The sequence below is a fragment of the Colias philodice genome, chromosome 9, assembly GCF_061535455.1.
Source record: "Colias philodice isolate Cphi_HAF_F1 chromosome 9, ilColPhil1 Martin Lab GWU primary, whole genome shotgun sequence".
NCBI lineage: Eukaryota > Metazoa > Arthropoda > Insecta > Lepidoptera > Pieridae > Colias > Colias philodice.
The window spans coordinates 6,214,472-6,237,802 of record NC_143094.1 but is presented as its reverse complement, the minus strand read 5'-3'; the positions used below and the strand labels follow the sequence as shown (position 1 = coordinate 6,237,802).

Here is a 23,331-nt window from a genome sequence, read left to right as displayed (position 1 = left end):
TAACTCGTTCGTTATACATTTTTGGAACACCTACTCAACGTAAACAATTAAATGCTAATTTAATGCGCCGTGAGAGCAATATACCTCAATATAAAAATTTATTGCGCACATAAACAATGCAATCTATCTAAATGATAGACTCGCGTGATTAAGTGGCAAGTCGCAGTTTCTATAAAAGTAATGGAATATTAATGGAGGCTTTGACCCGAGTTCCTGAGGTTGTGGAGACTTTCGATGGCGTACAACTTATGGCGCTAACTAAAGAGAAAGTTAACTGTAGTGCGTGCCCGTTAGCGGCGCGGCGTTCGGCGCGCGGCGTCACTCCGCGCCGGCTCGCGCACCGAGCCACATGTCCGAACATCGCTCAAACTTCCCGCGCACGCATTGTTTACATTTTACATTACGATGCCATAACGAAGTAGATTGATAGCCGCGCTCCTGAACTGTGATCAGTGCTCTAAAGCCTCAAATTATAGGCGCTAGTGTTGTGAAAGGGACGATAATGACGTTTTCTGGAAGCATGAAGGAGAGCAAGCCGCGAACCGTGAAAGACAATTGGGAGTCAGAGGTGAGATCATATTATTAATATCCATTGTTAGGATTCATTTATGTCGTGATTAACATGTCGGCATGAATGGAAAGCTCATTCAATGGGGTGTATACTGTATACTCATTAACTTGCGCGACACTTTTTCTTAACTGAACAATCAGCACTTTCTCTTCTGTGTACTTTTTGATTATTCATCATATTTATATCGAAAAACAGTTTAACGTTAGTTTCGTATTTTTGCTACACGTGAACGTATTGCACTCCACAAAACTACAAATCACAATTGAGCTTTTATTATTTAAACGATTTTGCGTGTCATTCATGCTTTTACCGACATGTTTTCAATTTAATAAAATTTTCTTTATTAAATTTCCTCTATTTCGTAGACCTCTAAGTAGATGATACACAAAAAGTGGGTTTGGTAAGTGGATTTTCTTGTTTGTTTGTGTGTCTCTATAATATGCAAACACCGACAATGAATACACTTACACATATTGATATTATTATAGTTTTTATTAAGGTTGTATTTCACCTGGATTGAGTTTACGTAGGTAGGCTTTAGCGAATTTTTATTGTTAGGAATCGATTAAATTGTTAAATTATTTTTATCGGGCCTCACATTTAGTAAATTATGAGATATCGTAACTTTTGTTTGACTAATATTTTCACATCACACGTTAAACAATTACATTTTTACTAGGGATGTAACGATACCGATACCGATACCGATATATCGGCCGATATATCGGCAAGCCGATATATCGGTATCGCCGATAATAAATCAACCGATACCGATATTTTTTTATTAAATTTCTTTCTTTTCTTTTATGTTTTTGCATTGTATTCATTCATATTGTTTTATTTCTGTTTCTGTAATAGTGTTAAGGAAGAGCGGAACCTCCTGACACAAGCATTTTATTTGCTTACTAGGAGTGTTCCAATCACAAATTTGTTTATGTAAAGGAAAGAAATAAATAATTTTGAATTTTTTTAATTTTTAACGTGATAACGTTTTTAAAATCGTTTTAGTCGGGTGAAATGTTCATAAACTTGTGTCACACCAAAACCTCACGAGCGCGATCGCAGGTATAAAACGAGAGAGAGAGACGGACCGTTCTCCCGTTTCATCTCGAGCGCTGCCACTGCATTATGTTATCACGTAAACATCTCGATCGTAAACCTACTTTACAAACAACCATTTTTTTTGATATCAAATAATTCAAAAACCCGCGCCCAATGAACGATGCGGGAGGCCGCCCGCGCGTGCGCACTTTGTTTTCTGAAAAAAAAAACTCTACCAATAGTAAAATTTTATTAGGTACTGATTATATGTATATATAATATATTATATGTATAAGTTTAACTGACTTCGTAAAATAATAATACTAAAATAAATGGTTTTGTTGTTTTTTGATTTGGCATTTTTATTTAAAAGAATACGATTAACAGTTGTCTCTGTTAAATGTTGGTAACTTTTTATGCATAATTCACTATTTATTTTTCTACCAAGCCATCGATATCGGTATCGGTATCGGTATCGCCGATACATTACTACAAATATCGGTATCGGTATCGTATCGGCAAAATCATGTATCGTTACATCCCTAATTTTTACTATTTTTAATTCTTGAGGTTAAAGAGGTTCAACGACCTTTAAGACGAATTATAATCAGACTGCTATTCTATTAGACCAGTGCCGATAATTTTTGAAACAAAAAAATGCATTTCCTGAAAACATTTTTGAAACATTTAACTACTATGGTAATGTCATGGTAATGTATATTTTTTTACATAATAAGAAAGTAGAGATTTCAATGAACAAAAGGCTCCCCAAGTTTTTGCAAAAAACTCATATTTTTACAGGAGAATTCGGTAATTTTTGGTATTAACTTGGAATAAGGCGAAAAAATAAATATTTTCAATCAAATAAATAACAGTGTAACTATGGTGTAACTACTTTGGACATAATAAAGTAAGTTTCCACCATATTTCGTAGAAAAATTTTTGTTTGAAATATAGATAAAAATAAAAATCTAAAAACTTGGTTATTTGAATTTTTCACCTAAATTTTGAGTTTATGTGAATAGATTGTAAATGTTTTTATCATCTAGAACTTTGCAATTGAAATTTTTTTCCAAAGGACTTGTAGTTTTGTCCGAAATCGAGAGAAACCATTTTTTACCCTTAAAAGCTCCCTTCCTCCCACTTCCCGAACTCGGATTGACCGTAATTTATTTTTCCTTTCATTTTTACCATATTACCCTACTTTCTAATGGGTTTCATCCTACTGTAATTTTTTAAAGGTTTTTATCATTTTGAAAGGGATTGGCACTGCAGGTCTATATCAGATAATAAATTTATTACTTAAGTATTTACACTTAGCAAAAATCAAACGATAAACGATTACTTACTAGATTTTTTCTAGGTAGGGTAGGATAAGTAATCAGAATATTCTTGGAATCGCAATTATTAGTAATCAAAACGTTAGTGTGCAATAGTGAATAGGTATGTAGTTATTTACATTTTGAATTTGAAGACTTACATTTATTACATTTAAAATTATGTATCTTAGAAGAACTTAAGAGTAATTCCAACTATTCCTTTGCGTTATGAGAAACAAAAATTATTTTTCCAAAATAACGCTATTACCTCTACCATCATCAACCCTTTGAAGACATTCATTTTAAGAGCTCTACAAAATAACAATTTTCAGAATACCACTATAAGTACAGAAAAAAATAATTACTACTTATCTAATTTTATTTTCTTTTGTTTTATATAAAGATCTACAATAATCTAATGAGCTACGAACGCGTTTTACGGTTTACCTAATTTGCACAGTTGTTATCCATGAACAATACGGCAGGCATAACAAATGACTAAATTGCTATTGAAATTACCATTTTACTCATTCCCCTTTTAATAATTATTAATCGCACATTCTTCCTCAAGCAGGAAATTTAAAACTCAAAGCAACTTTAGTTGTTTGTCCTTGCTCTACCTCTCTCTCAAGCAACCCTAGCTAACTTTGCCTACTTTATATGTTACAATCTACAGATATCAATTTTATAAAACGCAACTATAATAAAAATATTTAATACGATACCTATAAGATTATTTATACATATCACATATTACTATCAAATAAAGGATTTGGTGATATATAATTAACTAAAAAGACATGTAGGGAATAAGACTATTCGCATTCAAATGTTTGACCAATTTTGGTTCCCAATTTCGATAGTGTGCCATCAAAGCTTTTTTGGCATTGATGAAACAGATAATAAAATTGCTCTTGCGCTTCTAAGCTCTCCTAAACATGACCTTTAAAAGCCAAATAAGGCATAAGCACACCTTCTACAATAAGGCTTTGTACTACTATTAAAACGATAAATTGTTTTAAACGACTGAGCTCTTCATTTCAGCCCACATTGAAAGGCAACCTTCGAATGCTTTACTTGGCTTCGAATCAATTACTCTGCCTACAATCGTACAAAGCACTTGGTGTGATTGATTTTCCATTTTGTTTATTCGGTAAGTCACATAGAGTTAGATAAGTGTGTCAGTGGAGTCGGTGGCTGCTAACGGGCGAGCGGCCATCAGCCATGTGATCCGCGATCCGGGTCGCCGCGCCGCGCTGCCCGCTGACCACAACCGTGTTAGTTCTTTTGCATTCAGATCGCATTAACAGATTCATAGAATTTAAAGGAAATGCGCAATACCAATAAGTAAATGAGAATTTGATCAAACTTGACAACAGATTGTGTGTTTGTTTGGTGCCTGAAAATATACAACCTTCCTCAATTCGTTTACTCCCTTTTCTACAGAGATAGAAGGCTTGACGCTTGAGGTATTTAATTAAAAAAATATACTGCAATTATCGCTCAACAGGTGACGCTCTTACAATAATAAATCAATAATGTAGTAACCTACATAGATATTATGGATGCCTACGTACCTACTTAATAAATTAAAACTGTGTGAGTGCACACAGTTTTAATTTATTAAGTAGGTACGTATACATTCATATTCAGTATTCACCTACCTGGGTTATTAGATAAAGCAACAAGCTGCAGCAAGGTGAACAAATTTTTAAAGTTCATGGACATTTTTCTCATCATTCGAACAGACATCTCGATTTCGTTATTAATTTAATTTTAAAATGTTGCTTTTAGTTTTTATTTTTAGTTTTAAATTTTATTTTATTTCGATGCGGTATGACTGTTCGCTTTAAGATTTTTCACAGCGTACAATGTAATGGAAAATCTATTTCTAACATATTTAGAACGCACATAGAGCAAGGCGCGGGTGCGGGTTTAGTATACGTAGGTACCTACTAGGTACCGTATAATTTATTTGTTCAGTGCATAATTACTAATTCTTATATAGCTGCTAGAAATATAATCTCTTACAAAATAGTTTATTAAGAACCGCGACTAAGATCTTATTACAATTCTCATTCATCAACTCGATGTAATACTATTCTGCCGCAACAGATCAGAAATCGCGGTCGATCTGAATTATGCTTCGATATAATAAGAAAGTGTCGTAAGCGTAAATACACTCATTTTTTTGGAAATATATACATAACTGTACGATAAAATGAAACATGTCCAATATTATTTAAAAAGTCAAGTAAGTAGCCCGTACAAAGCTTTTGCGTAAATGATCTTAGCAAATAGAAAGCTTAGTTAAATAATTTGGTTAACTGTCTCTGTCTCAAAGTAAAAAATGTATTTTTAATTATTTAAGTAGATTACAATCTACTGAATTAATCAAAAATACCTAACGTTCTATGTTTATATAAAACATGGAGATCGTGAAAGAATCTTGATATGACGCATATATTAGGTAAATTTACATACCGTGCAGGTGATAAATGTACAGTATGTAATCAATGTACGCTGTAACTTTTTTAGGACTAAATAGGCAGTAAATAGTAATTATACCAAAAGAAAAAATTGTTGATTTATAATCAATATCTACTTTCCTACCCAATTATCTGCTTATTAAGCTCACTCTCAATTCAATAAAAGTCACATAAAACGTTATTTAACAAATTAACAATGCTTTCGTTACATAGTTTCAATTGTGGTTTCAATAAATAAACCTTCTGTGCTTATGACAGACACACTTAAAGACAAAATAGATTTTATATTTTTTATAATAAAAGGTTCCTGTATATAGCCTAGATAGCCTTCCTCGATGCATGGGCTATCCAACACAACATTCTTGATATAAGCACGTTCAAACAAACAAACAAACTCTTCACCTTTATGATATTAGTATAGATATATAATACCCAATAGCGTGCAGCGTGCTCTTATATTTTAAAATGGCCTAAAAAACCTTTTTTGCACATGTTCTGTTGTGCATCATGGGCGGTCGTTTTTCATTCGTATAAAACACATACATACGAATTAATGTCTAGTAATGTAAACTGTACAAGTCCGCGAGGTCAACGTGCGGAGTCTTAGTACAACCGGACAGGTCGGTGTCGCTTCTATAGGTACATGTCCTTATTTATTGCCACGTCTTATAAAGGTAGGTGTCTAACTTAAATCTGACGATCTATTAATAAAAATGAATACCTAATCAATCTACGCCGCAGTTTTGGAATCTCTAAATTATACGTTTTAATCATATTAGCAACTAATATAACGTAACGGCACCAGTCTTGTACAGATTAAGGAAAAAATTGAAGGTTTTTGCAAATTTCTCGTAGGTTTTTTAACTTTATTGGATATTGTTTAGTTAAACCTTTAGTTCTATGTTAGTTTAACGTAACCAATGTTAGAAAAAAGATTACAATGCATAAATAATGAAGTTATTTATAAATTAAAAAACCACTTTTTTGCACCAGTGTTGGACAGTGAAAAATCTAATGATGGACACCCAGTTTTGGACAACATCCAGTTATGAACACCCATTTATGGACTGTACCTAATGTCGTTTCTCCAGTTATTTACACTTGGAGAAGACTTATAGTTATCAATAGAATCTTGAAAATGATGATTGGAATACAATAAATCGGGGATGTATTTATAAAAAATAGTACTTATTAATCATTTTGCATACTTATAATATTTACAACAGTCTTAATTTCCATTTTCTAGGCAAAAATTGGACAAATGCATCGTTAAATACGAGTTATGTCCGTTAAGAAACACCAATATGGTTTTTTTTCTCAATAAGTCAGGGATGAAAAATATAACTAAAAAAAGTACTGCCATTCCATCCATTTTGGGACTTCTTCTTCTTCGTCATATCACTCTAGGGGGGTAGATGTTACCCGCTTCACGATGTTCCGCCATATCTCTCTGTTTCCTGGCATTCCGCTACACTCGTGAAGTGAATCGCCAATCTGAATCCGCCAGCATCCTTAATCTGATCGGTCCATCGATATGGATTCCAAATTGTAGCACGAGGCAAAAAGCTTTTTTTAAACTGTTGTCAAGATGGTGTGGATGAAATTTAAGCGTGTGTGCTATATGGTGGTGGAATATAGCAGCAGACAACGATCCAAACAGTTCATCAGAGAACTCTCTATGATAGATGCGTTATAATACGCATTAAGTATGCGACTTCTCTACGCAGTGATAGAGAATGAAGCCGAGAACGAGTCGCACAGCACATAATGACCCATTGTTCTAACATATATTCTTCATGTTTAGATAGATATTGTGTTGTTGGACCCATTAGTGTAATTTTAACAAAAAATATCATTGTCCATTATAGGAACCAAAGCAAATCCAGTCATGGACAATTGTTGTACAATATTGGAACTCTTTGTTTGAAATGGTCGTGATAGGTATATTATTAATCAGAAAGAAAAGACAATACAGAAAAGCGCATGTAATTAATACTTTTAAAAAAAGTTTATTTTCGACATATGTCCATAAATGGATATATCCATAGAATTAAATCCAGTTATGGACACTGATGAATTTTATTTAAACAACATAACCTATCATGATACTAAATCGTGTAATATTTCGTACACTTAACTATTATAAATAAAAGTAATATCAAATTTTGCTGACATATATACAAAAATTCTTATAACCAAAATTGTGTCCTCACTTCCTTAAGGATTTTCTTAGTAAAAACGGATTTCTTCGAAACGAGTCGCAGCAACTAAACATAACGTTCTGCCATCTTCAAACATTTTGGCCGAATAAGATGAAATGTCGTATTTTGATAGCTTATGAACCAAACTTTTATTTTAAGTATTGCCAAATTATATAACGTTAATTTTGGTCTTAATATTTAAATTTAATATTTATTTTGTCCATTACTGGATGCTTGTCCACGACTGGTGCCGTTACCTTAATAAGCTATGTATATGTACCTAAGTTAAATCAGGATTTAACTTACACACACGCTTACTTATTAAGCTGAATAAAGCTAAAAAATTGAAAGTAAACACCACTCACACATTCAAACGCGCACAAAAAACAACTATAGTTATAGGTAGTATATTATGTAGCTAATACTTAACATGTTATTGCAATTAATTAAAAAATAATTTAAAATTTCAGATAACTTTTAATTACTTAGTTAGGTAAGTACTTTTTCTTATATTGTGTCTTAGATATTTTTTATTTGTGCACCTCATATCAATGTATTTAGAAATATATTTATAGAAGTTTCAAGGAAGTTAATAGATATTTCTAGATAGATGTGATAAAAAAGTCCGGTAGTAATTGTCACAACAATAGATTGAGTAAGAATAGCAGATAAAACGTATCAACTTTCACAACGCTCCATGTCTGGAGATCTAGCTTTTAATTAGTATAGCTACACAACTCTCAAACTAGTAGCACAGACTAATAATAATATACTACGAGTAGCGAATGTGTATTTAGCATGTGATTTAGCACTTAAGATATGTGTCTTTATGAATACAAATGACTATAATATTTACACTTGGTAAAATTTTCAATGACTTTAACCCAAATGAAAATTGTATGTACAAATTCTCGTAAACATACAATCAATTAGTTATATATTACTACGAATTAGATATTTGCATGAACAATATCTTGCATAGCTTCTGAGCTCTACCATTAGTTTGAATAATTTATAACTACATAATTATACCAGAAATCTAGAAAGCTTCGAGTTGTTGTTGAATTTTATATGAATGAGGTCACTTTTTAGATACGTCTTGTTGAAAAAGTCAAAAACCTTTTGAAAACGAACAGCTGTAGCGAATTCACTCTGGTTGAAAGTGAGGGCGTTCGCATTACTGTCAACGGAGTTCTCAATAGAAACCCAGTGAAAAACACGACCGATAGTATTTTGATGTCAATACGAAAAGCAAAAACGTGATCTGAAGTAGGTCACTGCAGGTGCAATTTGCACACGTCGACTTTTATAGCGAATGAATACGTAGGCAGACGTTAATTAAAATACGATTAACATTTATAGCATATCTGTGAAGATTGAAATACAGTTTCATCATCAACGAGTGGGTACGTACCTTCCTAATCCGTCCTAGTCTGTGAAAGCTGAGATTATTTTCATAGTATTGACAGGTAACTAATAGACTACAAGCCCGCATAGGACAAAAATATGGGTCAAATGAACCACCATGGGACATATCTAGAACGATAGCAGAGCAAAAAATAATAAGATTCATCACTATGCCGTCACTTGTAAGCTGTCCAACTGAGTGCAGATGAGAATTGAAAAGTACAGGTAGACTCGGTAAATTTTGGTCATATATTTTTGTACGGCATTCTTAACCATCGATAGATCCATTAAAAATAATAAGAAACCGCTCAGTGCCGTACAAAAATGGTGGTCCACCAAGTCGGAATTTTTATTTAATTTCCGAGAGTTACCGGGGGTAAATTTGGTCATTTGACCATGTACGGCATCTGTGTCATACTATTGCTATACTGCTCTTAATCCATTATTCCGCAACGCCGTACAAAAATCATGGGGACAAGGGGAAAAAATCGAGAGTTGCAATCCCCTCTCTTTCCCCACTCCAGGGGGTCATTTGACTAAGTACGGCTTCGGTTCCAAAACATTATCTAGCACTCAAAAGTACTATTAAAAGCAATGCCGTCAAAAAATAATTGTTCTTTTAAATGTATACCAATAATCATCTTAATTTCATCGAATTCTTGATATAAAGAGCTGTAAGGTCATTTGACCCTGTACGGGAACTTTTTTTTTAACATGATATTGTAAAATTCAATTGTTGTATAGTATTGCCGTTCAAAAGAAACCGTTCTAAAAAAAGTTATAGAGAAATGCAAAACCAGAAATTTTGTTAAAGTTTAAACATCGTAGATTAATGAAATATAATAGTTTTCTACACTTTATCCGTTGTTTTAAATAGTATTAACATAGATAAATTAGGAAAAAACGATGCCGTACATTTTTGTGCAGACCACATCTTTTAGGCTGATGAAAGCGACGAAAGCTACAATTTTAAGGGTGCTTTATGGCCATTTGATACAGTACGGCATTAACATATTCTTACCCAACTACGGCAAAGCAAAAGGAGGGTTATGGTTGTTTACAGGTCATGTATGTATGTTCATCTATTCCCTCGTAACTTCTAAACTACTTATCAGAATTCGACAAATGACATATCATTAGAAGCGTCTGAATTGTTCACTGGATAACCAGCGACCAGCTAGCTAAAGGCTATATGGGGTTTCACAAAATCTAATGTGGCGCCCTCTAGCGGACAACACATACAGAGTAAAAAAATAAAGTTAAGATAAATATGCAGTGTTTGGTATCATTTGAAAGCGCTTTACTTGTACATTTTGAATATGTATATATTACTAGCATTTGCTTGTGACTTTACCTGTATTCATGGACTGATTGCACATAATTCACATCTTTTCGTTCATAGCTTTTTTATTAGTTCATCAATTTAACGGAGTCCATTCCACCTGACTCCGACTTTCCAAGGTGATAATTAACCACCTCGAGCTTCTTAATATTAATGTATATTTATATTTTATTATAAAAATATAAAGCAAACATTTCGTTATATGGATTTTTTTCTTTTTCAGATTTTTCCCCTTTGAACCAACGAAAATGTACGGCACATGAAAAAATATTATCTATGTATAAAATACTTTAAAAATAAATTTATTTCGTGTTGTGTCAAATGACCCCCTGGAGTGGGGAAAGAGAGGGGATTACAACTCTCGATTTTTTCCCCTTGTCCCCATGATTTTTGTACGGCGTTGCGGAATAATGGATTAAAAGAAGTATAGCAATAGTATGACACAGATGCCGTACATGGTCAAATGACCAAATTTACCCCCGGTAACTCTCGGAAATTAAATAAAAATTCCGACTTGGTGGACCACCATTTTTGTACGGCACTGAGCGGTTTCTTATTATTTTTAATGGATCTATCGATGGTTAAGAATGCCGTACAAAAATATATGACCAAAATTTACCGAGTCTACCTGTACTTTTCAATTCTCATCTGCACTCAGTTGGACAGCTTACAAGTGACGGCATAGTGATGAATCTTATTATTTTTTGCTCTGCTATCGTTCTAGATATGTCCCCTGCTGGTTCATTTGACCCATATTTTTGTCCTATGCGGGCTTGTAGTCTATAAGCTTTATGTGTTTTTTCCCCAAGAGGGCTTTTCTGTTTATAAAGCCCGATAAGAATATAAGTAGGTACTATATTTAATTATATATATTCTGGCACTGGGATATCATTAGATTAAAAAAATCAGTGGGTGATAGTTTCATAGGAACTAGAGTAGGTACCCATTTGACCCAGGTCTGACTTATTTGATGGAATGTTGGCCTATGGCGAGCGTTGACGCAACTCTACCAATTTCGTGTGCTTTGGCATTTATAATAGTAACCACCAATCCCCTAAAGGTTTCAGTATACAATACTAGAGGATAGATTATCTTAATATCGATATTTCAAAATGTAACGTGACTTAAATTGTGTTGTACGGTTTATTCTGGCATAAACCTTATCCAAGTTCATACTTATTCAGTTATTTAAGTTCAACAGCTGAGCTTACGGAGCTTCTTGCTGAAGATCCATTATATCAAGCATTATATCCATTGTTATTTTTATAGTCATCAAAATATTACTCATAATTTTTTTCACCCTTAACCGAGCTACTTGTGAAATATCTTCTTATATATAAAAATGAATCGCAAAATGTGTTGGTAAGCGCATAACTCGAGAACGGCTGAACCGATTTCGATAATTCTTTTTTATTATATTCCTTGGAGTACGAGGATGGTTCTTATGTAGAGAAAACGTAAACATGTACCACGGGCGAAGCCGGGGCGGACCGCTAGTAATATAATAAAAATAGTAATCTACATATACCTATGTTATGAAACTTTATTTCACATAATAAAGCATTACTTTATGATGCCATTATATTTTATTACAGTATTTAAATCGCGAAATGCTCTGGTCCACATAATATTTATACTAACTTGTAACAGTTTCAGGAGATTACGTATTAATTGTTAAGTAACACAGACAGAGATGAAGCGTGTCGCGCTTTTGTAGAGAAAACTCTTATTTCTTCATTTACGGCTAATTAGGCTTCAGGAAGTATGACCCGTTACAAAATTGAGATTGTTTGTTAGATACCCAGATAAATACCTGTAGGAGGTAGTTCTGTTATTTCAGGTTTTTTATTATCCATACTAATATTATAAATGCGAAAGTAACTCTGGCTGTCTGTCTGTTACTCAATCACGCCTAAACTACCGAACCAATTTGCATTAAATTTGGTATGGAGATATTTTGATACCCGAGAAAGGACATAGGCTACCTTTTATTGCGAAATATGTACCACGGGCGAAGCCGGGGCGGACCTCTAGTAATAAATATAGTTTCGTAAAGTACCTACAGGACACAAAATAAAAATAAAGTATCTAAATTAAGTAGGTAGATACACATATACAATCAACACTTGTAGAGCGTAGACTGTAGACAAATTAATTCTTCTATGTGTTTTCTGTGCTGTGGAACTTTATCATAGACAAAGTAACTAGGCAATATTTCAATACCAATTTGCTTCCATAACTAGCGGCCAGTATAAATATAATATATAGTCCATTGAAAAGTTACATTTGGGGTTGCATTTTTTAGAGGACGCAATTTTATTTTTTTGATGTGTAGGGGGGTCAGTGTGAAGCTATCACCAAGTTTGTGGGGTCGCCACCCTTGTCCCACGGCCGCCATCTTGAAAATAGCGGTTGATATGGTTTTTACGATATATCTCATAAACTATTTATTTACATATTATCAAAAAAATAAAATTGCGTCCTCTAAAAAACGCAAGGTTAGGCCTAAAAAATGTAACATTTCAATGGACTATAATAGCCAATACAATCTTAAACAGTATACTGGTTTGAAATTTACCAAATTTACAAATATGCATACTTAGTTACATTAACATATCTACCGCATACGCTATGGAGTCTGCGAAGTCGGTCCATGACTAAACGTCGGGACTTTCTTCTGGGTCAATGCCAACAATGTTGCTTTCTCGCATAATATTTTGTAGGTTCTAAGATAAAAGAAAAGGTTGCCATATAGAATTGTATAGAACTCATTTTAGAATAACATTCAGAATATCTTTATAGACATTAAATTATTCAATTTGAAGTATAACAGCGAAACACGTTACAAATGAGCACACAACATCCGTTTAAAATATGTATCTAAGTTTATTAGTTTTAAATAGTCCTTAAAAGTTGTGAAAGTCCCCGTATAGTGAATAAATTAGCCATTTTAACGTTATTTGTCGTCTACTTGCGATATATCTTCTGTAACTCATTATAGCTATTGTATAGATGTAGATGTAGAGTGTAGAGTGTAGACCGTAGTAGTACTTGATTAACCTATCGAAGGCAGTAATTGCCGATCTTCCATTAGAAAATGCGATCCTTCCGCAGTTAAACCTGTCATAATAACGGTAGTATGATACTTTGCAGCCTGGTACCTAGCAGTTGAGGTAGTTAGGTGTGTTACTTGATAAGCTAGAATATAAGAGTAGGCTTTAATTATTATTGTTTGAAATATAGATACCTATACCTAATTAAGCTTCTCTACACGCTCTAAAAGAGATATAAACATTAGGTACTTATACCTTCATGTAACATTAATTTAAGCATTTATTTCTTAAGAACACACACAAAAATAACTTTTAACGTAACTTTTAACTTTTAACTTGTAACGTAAGCTTTACTTAACTCACCATACAGTATACACCTTGATAATTAACTATTAAGATTGATCTACGATACGATAATAGAGATAAAATCGTCGCCATTGATTATTATTTAACACATACATTTTTTTCTAGTTGGGCTATGGGTGGTCGAGAAATGGACAGCGGCGGTGTCGATCGCACCGGCCCCCGGAGTCTACCATGTCAGTGAGCAGTGACATTCGCTTCACCCGCCGCAAGCTAAGCCGGCCGTGCAGGGGCTGCTGTGCTGCGCTCGCTGCATTGCTCGTCCTAATCCTGCTGGCTGCAGTCGCTGTCTACCTCGGCCGTTGGTACCATTAATAATATTATGTATTATAGTTAAACATACGAGAATCATCGATAGCCATGTTAATTTAAGAAGGATTCAGGAAGTCAAATTGACGACATGGCAGACACGATTGGATGTATTTATTATTGATCGATTCCGTGCTTTACGCTTACTTTATCGCCCTCCGCAGCTCTTGCAAAAAATTGTTATGACATAAAGATTCAAGGCTAAAATATGAGCTCATATTATAGGTATAAACCTGTAATTTGCTAAAAAAAACTACATCGATTCTGCAGAAAATAAATATCTTCTTAACGCAAAAAATGTTATCTCAGATAATCCAAAAAGAGAAACCTCTAGAAAGTTTAAAATATGTAGTCTATGCTATAAAATATTTACGAAAAAAGGAATAACAGAAACTAGTGCAAATTTTCAATTTTAAAAAGCTCTTTGTGGTTAAATCCTTTCGTTTACAGATACTTAATTTTTACCTACTCTTTGATTGTTTAATGGTAATTAAATACCATTGTAAGCAGCTTTATAGATACAATATCAGCATATTCTCAGAGACTGCTCGCGACATTTAAGCTACGCCCGTCACCAAAGGAAAAGGCCAAGCCATCGGCCTTGCATTCGCTACAACAAGTGCACGATACTCGCGATGTTTGATCTCGGATGAATCTGGGATAACATCTGATTCATTTATTTGCTTTCTACATTTCCATTTACTTTACATGACACGACGTTATGTGCACATTTAGATATCTGATATACAGCTAAATTGAGAATCAATTGGGTTACAAAATGTTCCAAAGAAAGTTTATGCTAGTTAATTATTATTTTTTTTTAATTATAATGAAAAATAGTGTAAAAACACTGCGGAAGATATTTTAATATTATTTGAAAGAATTGTTCCAATGACGAAATAAATTTCTTACAGACATGTTCCTTTTCGGAGACCCATTGAAACGGCAGACTTTTAGAGGTTCATTCATAGTGTCATCGTGGGGTCCGCGCGAGGACCTCAGTATGGATGTCAAGGACAACAGTACAAGAGAAGCGCAGATGCAACAAATGTTGCATGATATATACAGCGGCTCAGAACTACGATCATGCTTCATGGATGCTGACATTCTTGCTTTGGATAAGTAAGTTCATACGTTTTTAAATACATAATTTAATAAAAAATACAAATTAAAACAAGGAATATTCAAAGTAGAGATTTGTAATCGACTCTCGATTCTCTTTTTTAGGTAATTAATTCATTTAATAGCTAGTATAATAATTTTGGTGCCGGTTAGGTAGGTACATAATATGTAGCTGCACAAATAAAAAATGTAAATCAACAATAGTGCAAAAGTTTAAGTAGCTTTACAATACAAAAGATATGCAACCTTTAATAAAGTCAAAAAAATAATATTTATTTATAAACTTTTAAATCTGCAACACGAAGTGAATCGAAACAATTAACGTTTCGTTACGAAACTGTTTTTATTGAACTAGGACAGATCGTATTCACAATTGAACCAACATAAATATTTCATCACTATCACTATAATGGTAATGGTACCTACCTATATTTGCAATACATGCAAGATGTGTGTGTGTATTTATTTTAAGATTTTATACAAATAAAAAATATACTTAAATGAAAATGATCTAACCAATTCTTCCGGGTTGTCTACAAAGAGAATATTATTTATAAGACCGCTCTCTGTACAGTTTATTAAAGCTGTAGCCACGACTGCTGCTGATGTTTTTGTAATTCTATGTACCTGATTTATAAAACATTAACAGTTAAAAATATATCTATAAACTAGAAGTAAATGTACAATGGTTCTAAAAGAAAATGAGGAAGAGCTTTGAATTTAAGTTTATAATACTAAAATACCAAAGAACCGGTTCACACGTGTAGCATGTGTAACTACACAAAACATCATAACATAGGCTGCGCTTCTTGCAAAATCGCTACACGTACGAGTTATCAGAATTCGAATAGCATTACGGATGCAAATTACTCAGTGTTCGGGTCAGCTCGATTATATGCGTGATAATATAATTAAAACTTGACCTAAAGTTCTGTTCATGGTCATGGTAAACTACTTTCGATATGAAATATGTAATATGTACATTATTGATTATACAATTGTAACGTCGATGTTTATAGAATTGTTGGTGACTTTTCTAAAATTGATATGGGTACCTACTTTCTTAAGTAGTGTACTTGACTCAATTAAGAATTAAGATAAAACTTTCACGAGAAAATTAATCATAAAATTTTCTCTTAGCGCATATTTAACTACGTACATTACTTATAGGTACCAATTAATTTATATACAGATAACTTTCAGAAAATTTCACATACTTATACATATAGGAAAACAAATCGAATGGGCTCTTACTTAAACTTAAATCTTAAATTTATTCTATTATAGATTACAATTTGGATCTGTTCTTTGTTACCGTTCTAGGTATTTATAAACCACCAATAGCCTTATACGTATTGTCCAATATTATTTGTAACGCAATAGACCGAGAAGTAAATACGCGTCACGATTTTAGTTCAATTTTGTCGTGTACATACCTACTTGCATAACAAAACTACCTATAATCAAGACATAATATGCCTCTTATCCAGGTACACGATTACATTGCAATTCGTATAATGTATGAAGCCAAAATACCTATATTGTTATTAATAACAAGTTTAATTTTCTCCCATGGATTTTCTGAGATTCCCTATGGCCCATTGTATATCTACCAATAGTATCAAAATACCTATAATAGCAAAAGTAATAAGTGCATAGTAGATTAATTGGAATTTTTAATACATCTCTAAGAAGCCCCATTGTCTATTGTTCAAAACTCTTATCTTCATCAAAGTTTCAACTTTATTGCATGATAACGATAAAAATGACCTTAGCCAAATTAAAATCATACAAGTATTGCACGTACTGACATGGTAATTTAAATTGGAGAAAGTTCGCTTTCACGGTCTCACAGGCTGAGATGGAGCGTGTTACAGGGCCATTAAGTATAAAAGTTCCGAATACATGAATGCTAGATATTGATCTTTCTTACTGCTTATCTGTATTATACATGTCGATTCTAATTTATAATACTTACATGATCTCATCACGTCTCGTAATTTAGATTATGTATGTGCATACGAATTAAATATAAGTCAATGTATTCAAATGATTTATTGGTCGAGAAAGACGAGAATTTAATTGCATGATACCTAAGCTAATTTGAGAAAAATCTTTCGAACATATATCTATATTGTACAATATTTTGAAGCCTAAGTATATAAAAATCATACAGTACCTACTTTTAACTGAATAGGTAACTAATTATATTGTATGGCAACTTCCCAAAATTATTTTAATAGCATAGAAAATAATATGTGCTTAAGTTATACAAACAAAACGTGGGAAATGACTCCGTCTACTTAAAAATTGAGATCAATTTTAGTATTCTTTGCAGACAATTCCGCAATCGGTGTATTGTAAAGCAGGCCACCGAAAGAAAGGGCTTATAACCTTGAATGCGGTTTAACAACACGGACTGCATAGAAAGTTCAGAGCTTAGAAATCTGAGCACGCATTAACTTTCTCAAGTCAATATCACAAAGTACAATGTGACATAATATGTGTATATTTTCTAAACAGTAGTTATGTATCGGTACGAGAAAAAAATATTGATCAGTTGCTAACTCTCAAGAATTTATGATAGAGAATTTTATATGAATTAGGTATCCAAACTTTACATAAGCCCAACATAAGCCTAAACTTATTATCTAAAATGTGTGTAACCACTAACCATCTTCTTATTTCTGTTAGCCCACAAAAACAAAAATATTTTGTATTGCTGAATTATCATTTTCATACTTTTACAGCGCTGATGAAGGTACCAGAATCCACTTTGAAGTGTCCTTTGAACCCATTTTTACTGCAGTCAGTACGTCTGAAGTAATAGAAGTGATGGCTCAAGCATTACTTACGCCATACTTTACTACTCTCGAAGCTATACCAGAGACGCTGCATATTGAGGTAAATTTTTAATAAATATATGTAGATATTTAAAATCTGAATCAAACGAATAAAATAATAATATATAATAAAAGTAAAACAAGTATGAAACAGGAAGTACAAGTGTACAGTAAAAGTGAAGTAAGCATTTTATTTATAAAACTTCAACTCTCGTTCTCATTAACATGATATAAAAATCGCAAAAACAAGTTTGAAACGTTTTCTAATTGGCCAGATTATCTTGGGAATAACTGTTCACAGTATAATTTATTTATATTTTTTATTCTAAGAAGGAGTAGAAAGTAGCTAAGTAGGTACGTATTTTTTCATTTTGCAAAATTTTGGATATTTTATTTTTGAATCGAATTAAAATATTTTTATAATACCTACATTGTTATAATATAGAAATACAATAAATGTAAAATCAACGCAATTAGTAAGTAGGTAATAAGCGTTAAAGAATTATTCGCTTATTTTTACCACGTATTAATGAGAGTAATAACTGTTAACACGTTTCTAGGAAAGTTCGGTAATATCGTCCGAAGCTCTGAAAGAAAGTGAAACTACAACAACCGAACTGCCAACAACGGAACCCGTGGTATTTGACATCGTGGAGGAAGTTAGAGAGTGTTCCCCGCTAGCATTGTCCTTGTGCAAACATCTGCCTTACAACATCACAACTTATCCAAATCTAGTCGGCCATGCATCCAAAGACGCCCTGCTGCGTGACCTTGTAGCTTTCAGAGAATTATTGGATGCAGAATGTTCACGCCTTGCTCAAGTAAGACCCTTTTTCATACTGTAAGATGTATATTATTTTTAAATTATATTCGTCCATGATATTATGTACACTGTTCAATAATGTACAGTTATCACAAACCTCCTGCATGCTTTCATGGAAATTGCAAAAGAAATATTACAAGCCTATATATATTAAAATTGAGAATTAAAAAAATTATGTGATTCGAGTCCTCGTCCGGAGATCTAAAGTAGCATTATCATAATTCATAATAAAGAGAAAAATCATTACAGATTTAATAACTTCGAATCTCAATATCCGTTACATTTAGTTTTTTGTTGTAAAATAATTTTGCTAGTCATTGCATTTAACAACCATGAGCACCGATACGCTTTAACGAAATTGTAAAAGTATTAATTTAACAAAATTTTAATAATAGGATTTCGTTTGCCAAATGCTCCAACCCCGATGTGAAGAAGGACGCATGATATACCCGTGTCGGGCGTATTGCCGCGCTTTCCACGCCGGTTGCGGTGACCGCTTGCCTGAACGACTGCGTCCACACTTTGACTGCGCACGGTTTCCCGATTATTTTGGGCCGGGGTCGTGTGCTCCAGAACCAGGTTAGTTTTCTATATACATACAAAGTATAGGTAACCATCACATAACATATAAAGTTTATATGTTCTGTGGTAACCATGCTGAGTCCAAGTAAACATGCCTGTCCTAACAATTTTATGAAAGTGGGCAGTGGCAACCCCTATCTTTTTTATCAGTCAAATCTTCCAATACATATTATGAAAAACGTAAGTAAAAATTTTTCTACCAAGGCATTTGATCAATTATAAAAAAAAAATAACAGTTAATTAAAAACATCACCAGATTGTCACGGCAGTTTGCAACGGTTGGCTTTATCGCGGCGCGCGTGCGACGGGGTCCCTGACTGCGCGGACGCGTCGGACGAGCGCAGCTGCTCGCACTGCGCGGCGGGCAGCCTGCGGTGCGCGCTGCAGCCGCGCTGCCTGCCGCCGCACCTGCGCTGCGACGGGACGCCCGACTGCGCTGATGGGAGCGATGAAGCTGGCTGTTGTAAGATGTTACTTCCCGTCCGACTAGGTCCCTTCCGGCCTCCTCCACTCAAGCGACAGCCCAAGCCGAGGTTCGAGATCCCCGTCAAGGGGGGACGCCCTTGTGCATGTCGCTACCAGGGTGAACCTTCAGTTCACCCCCGCGTCCGCGTTAAAATGTAGAAGCCCTTCTGGCTAACATTGAGAAACACCTCACAAAAAAAAAGATGTTACTCAGCGTATTTTTGTATTCCGCTTCATGTATTATCCATATCACTATTCTAAAATAATATTTTGCATTGAAATTGACAAAAGTGAAAGTAATTGATATCTTCTCTAACTTGAAATTAAAAAACTGAACATATTTAAAAGCAGTATGATGTATGAAGCGAAGAGAATTAATGGCTTTTTTGGTTTTGTGGTTTTAATTTACATATTACTAATTTATGGAAATGCTTTTAGTATGGGTGTCTCGTTCGCTTGCTTCGTGGAAGAGGGAGAATAGTGAAACAACGTTGGGTTCGATACGGAGTCGAGGCGGTTACGCAGTGTGGGCGGAAAGAGGACATTTTGGCAAAATTTGTGCAGCGCCTTATGAAAACGACAAACGCGCTTTGATGAGTGTCGCGGCTTCCTTGTGCACTTCTCTTACATTTAAGTAAGTATTTATTATTGATTTCATTTTATTCAAATCAAATTGGAGTTCTATAAACTTACTACGCTCTTATTCATGTTATTAGAACTGCTGTAACCGCTGAGGCTGTACCAGATGGAGAAGAAGACATTGAAGAAGAGGATATGCTAGATAGAAAAGTAGCAAGACCATCACCAGAGTATGTGGAAATAGTTGACCCTACTGCTGCGGAAATATCGTTTGTAAGAACTGAATGTCCTGAGAAGAGAGTGATCAAAGTTATTTGCGACCAATTGGGTAAGATTTGTACTTAACTAAATTTTTATAAAATTTGTTTTTCACTAACTGAAATCCGCAGCTTCATTCGCGTTTTATCCGATTACTTTGCCAAATTTTATACAGATCCGATGTACTTTTGTATGAATGAATAACAAACATCCATATAGTAAATCCATACTATTGTCGAGCCAATTTAATAGGCAACATTTGACGTCTATCAATTTTATCTTCATTGGGTGGTAACCTGCTTAAAAACATCGATTAAAGTGAATTAATCGATACGGACTTGAAACATTTGTCAATCGAACTTGAAACACATGTCAATAATTTATTATGATTTTTATTCCCAAGTAATCTATGCATTCGATTCTAGATGTCAGATTTCGATTTTTAGAGTAACGTCTCTGGTATTTAAAAAGAAAAAAGGTTTATTGACACAAAATTGTAGCAACGTCAGTTCTTTAAATCAGAAATTGTTTATTATGTTTAGAATGGTTTATCAGTAAAATCAAATCCTAAAATTACTTGTATCGGTCATTATTATTATAAATATGTAATCGTAATTGAAAAAAGTTAAGCAAATGTGCAGTTCTAACAAAACGAAATATCATGTTATTCTATGTCGTCGTTACTAGGTTACGTTGTTGAATTTTGTTGAACTGTCAAATGTTGCCTATTAAAATGACTCTACTATAATATTATAAATGCGAAAGTAACTCTGTCTGTCTGTCTGTTACTCAATCACGCTTTAACTACTGAACCAATTTGCATGAAACTTGGTATAGAGATATTTTTTGACCCGAGAAAGGACATAGGCTACTTTTTATCCTGGGAAATAGGATAGGTTTTATCCCGGAAATCCCACGGGAACGGGAACTATACGGGTTTTTCTTTGACTGCGCGGGCGAAGCTGCGGGTGGAAAGCTAGTATAAAATATATTTATATACAAACTTTCCCCTTCATCATATTGTATGATAGATACAAAACTAATTTGTTGTCGCTAGAATGCGGTATGCCATCAGCGCGTGGAGCCAAAGCGGAGAGTGGTGTATCAGGCTTGACTCGCTCGGCGCAGCCCGGCGACTGGCCGTGGCACGCCGCACTGCTGCGCTCGCACGTGCACGCGTGCGACGCTGTACTCGTACACGCTTCCTGGCTCGTCACCACCGCTTCGTGTTTCCAGGTACATTTCAACTTTTTCAAGCTCGTTACTTGTTACTCTTGCACACAATTAATGCCTTATTCATAAAAAAAGAAAAAAAGGAATAATATCTCTCATAATATAAATAAAGTAGCCTTTTCCCGCTTCGCTTGCGGTCGAATTATAAAGCTATACCATCTACCTCGTTTTAAAATTAAACACCCAAAAAGGTTCATTAAAATCGATCCAGCTTTTTAGGAGTTCTGTAACAACAATAAATGTCGTGATTTTTATATATTTGTTGGAGGTAGATAAACATTCGTTGATGATATATAAATCTTCTAAAATAATTGTATAATTGCAGGGTCAACCAAAAGCCGAATGGACCGCCAGATTAGGAACAGTCCGTATTCAAAGCACAACGCCATGGCAGCAAGAGCGGCGAATTGTTGGCATGATAAGATCGCCAGTAGAAGGCAGCATGCTGGCACTAGTGCGATTAGAGGAACCAGTCGAAATGACAGATTTTGTGCGCCCTGCATGCCTTCCTGAAAATGGTTTCAAAGCAAACAATCAAAGCACCTGCAATACCCTTGGTTGGACCAGAAATAGAGATCAATTACAAAGAGTCCATGTGGTTACGACTTCCATGAATACATGTGAAAACGTCAGTATAGCTACTGGCAATGGAATATGTGCAGAGCCCCTCTACGATCAAGATGACTGTGATGTATGTTCTTTTCGACTTTCCTCTGAATTTTTTTTTCTTTGATTCACTAAATCTTTGATTAACGAAATGTATATTGTAATTTGTTTCAGGAGGAAGAATATGCTGGAAGTTCAATGATGTGTTTTGATGATAGTTCTAAACGTTGGTCATTAATAGGAGTAAGTGCATGGCGAATTGCCTGCTCGAAGATTGGTTTAGGTAGACCTCGCATCTACGATTCTGTAACATCACATGTAGATTGGATTCGAAAAACGATTTCTAATTCTTCTAGGTGACCCATATTCTAAAGCCATATTGTGGTTAAGACTGGTGAAATTAAAATTGTCCAATTAGGATATAGATTTATGACTAATCAAAACTATTTGTGTTGTCTTTACATGATTGTAATTTTGCAATAAAAATACAAATCCAACTTTTAACATAAATCTTATGTAATACTCTTCTTTTAGATATAAGAATTCTTAGAATTACTTTGTATAGTTTTATATATTATAATAAGTTGTAATATAAATTGATAGTTTTAGTATGTATAATACATAAAAACAAGATGTAAATAATTATTTAATTATACCAAAACAAAAATAAATTGGTCTGTTGTGTTACTGTTTTTTTTTTATTATTTAAATAACCTGTTTTCTAC

The 23,331-nt window shown here is 34.0% G+C and overlaps 1 protein-coding gene across 1 annotated transcript; it reads left to right on the top strand.

Annotated features, from left to right (window-relative positions):
- The first annotated feature begins 296 nt into the window (after positions 1-296).
- On the top strand, positions 297-23,298 carry LOC149485840 (atrial natriuretic peptide-converting enzyme). Its single transcript, XM_089699154.1, has 12 exons — positions 297-568; positions 13,895-14,087; positions 15,010-15,217; positions 17,968-18,121; positions 18,621-18,881; positions 19,279-19,462; positions 19,722-19,928; positions 20,369-20,564; positions 20,647-20,837; positions 21,825-22,003; positions 22,326-22,691; positions 22,781-23,298. Exons 1-12 carry the CDS (start codon positions 503-505, stop codon positions 22,964-22,966), a joined length of 2,391 nt encoding a protein of 796 aa, XP_089555280.1. The 5' UTR covers positions 297-502; the 3' UTR covers positions 22,967-23,298.
- Positions 23,299-23,331: the final 33 nt, after the last annotated feature.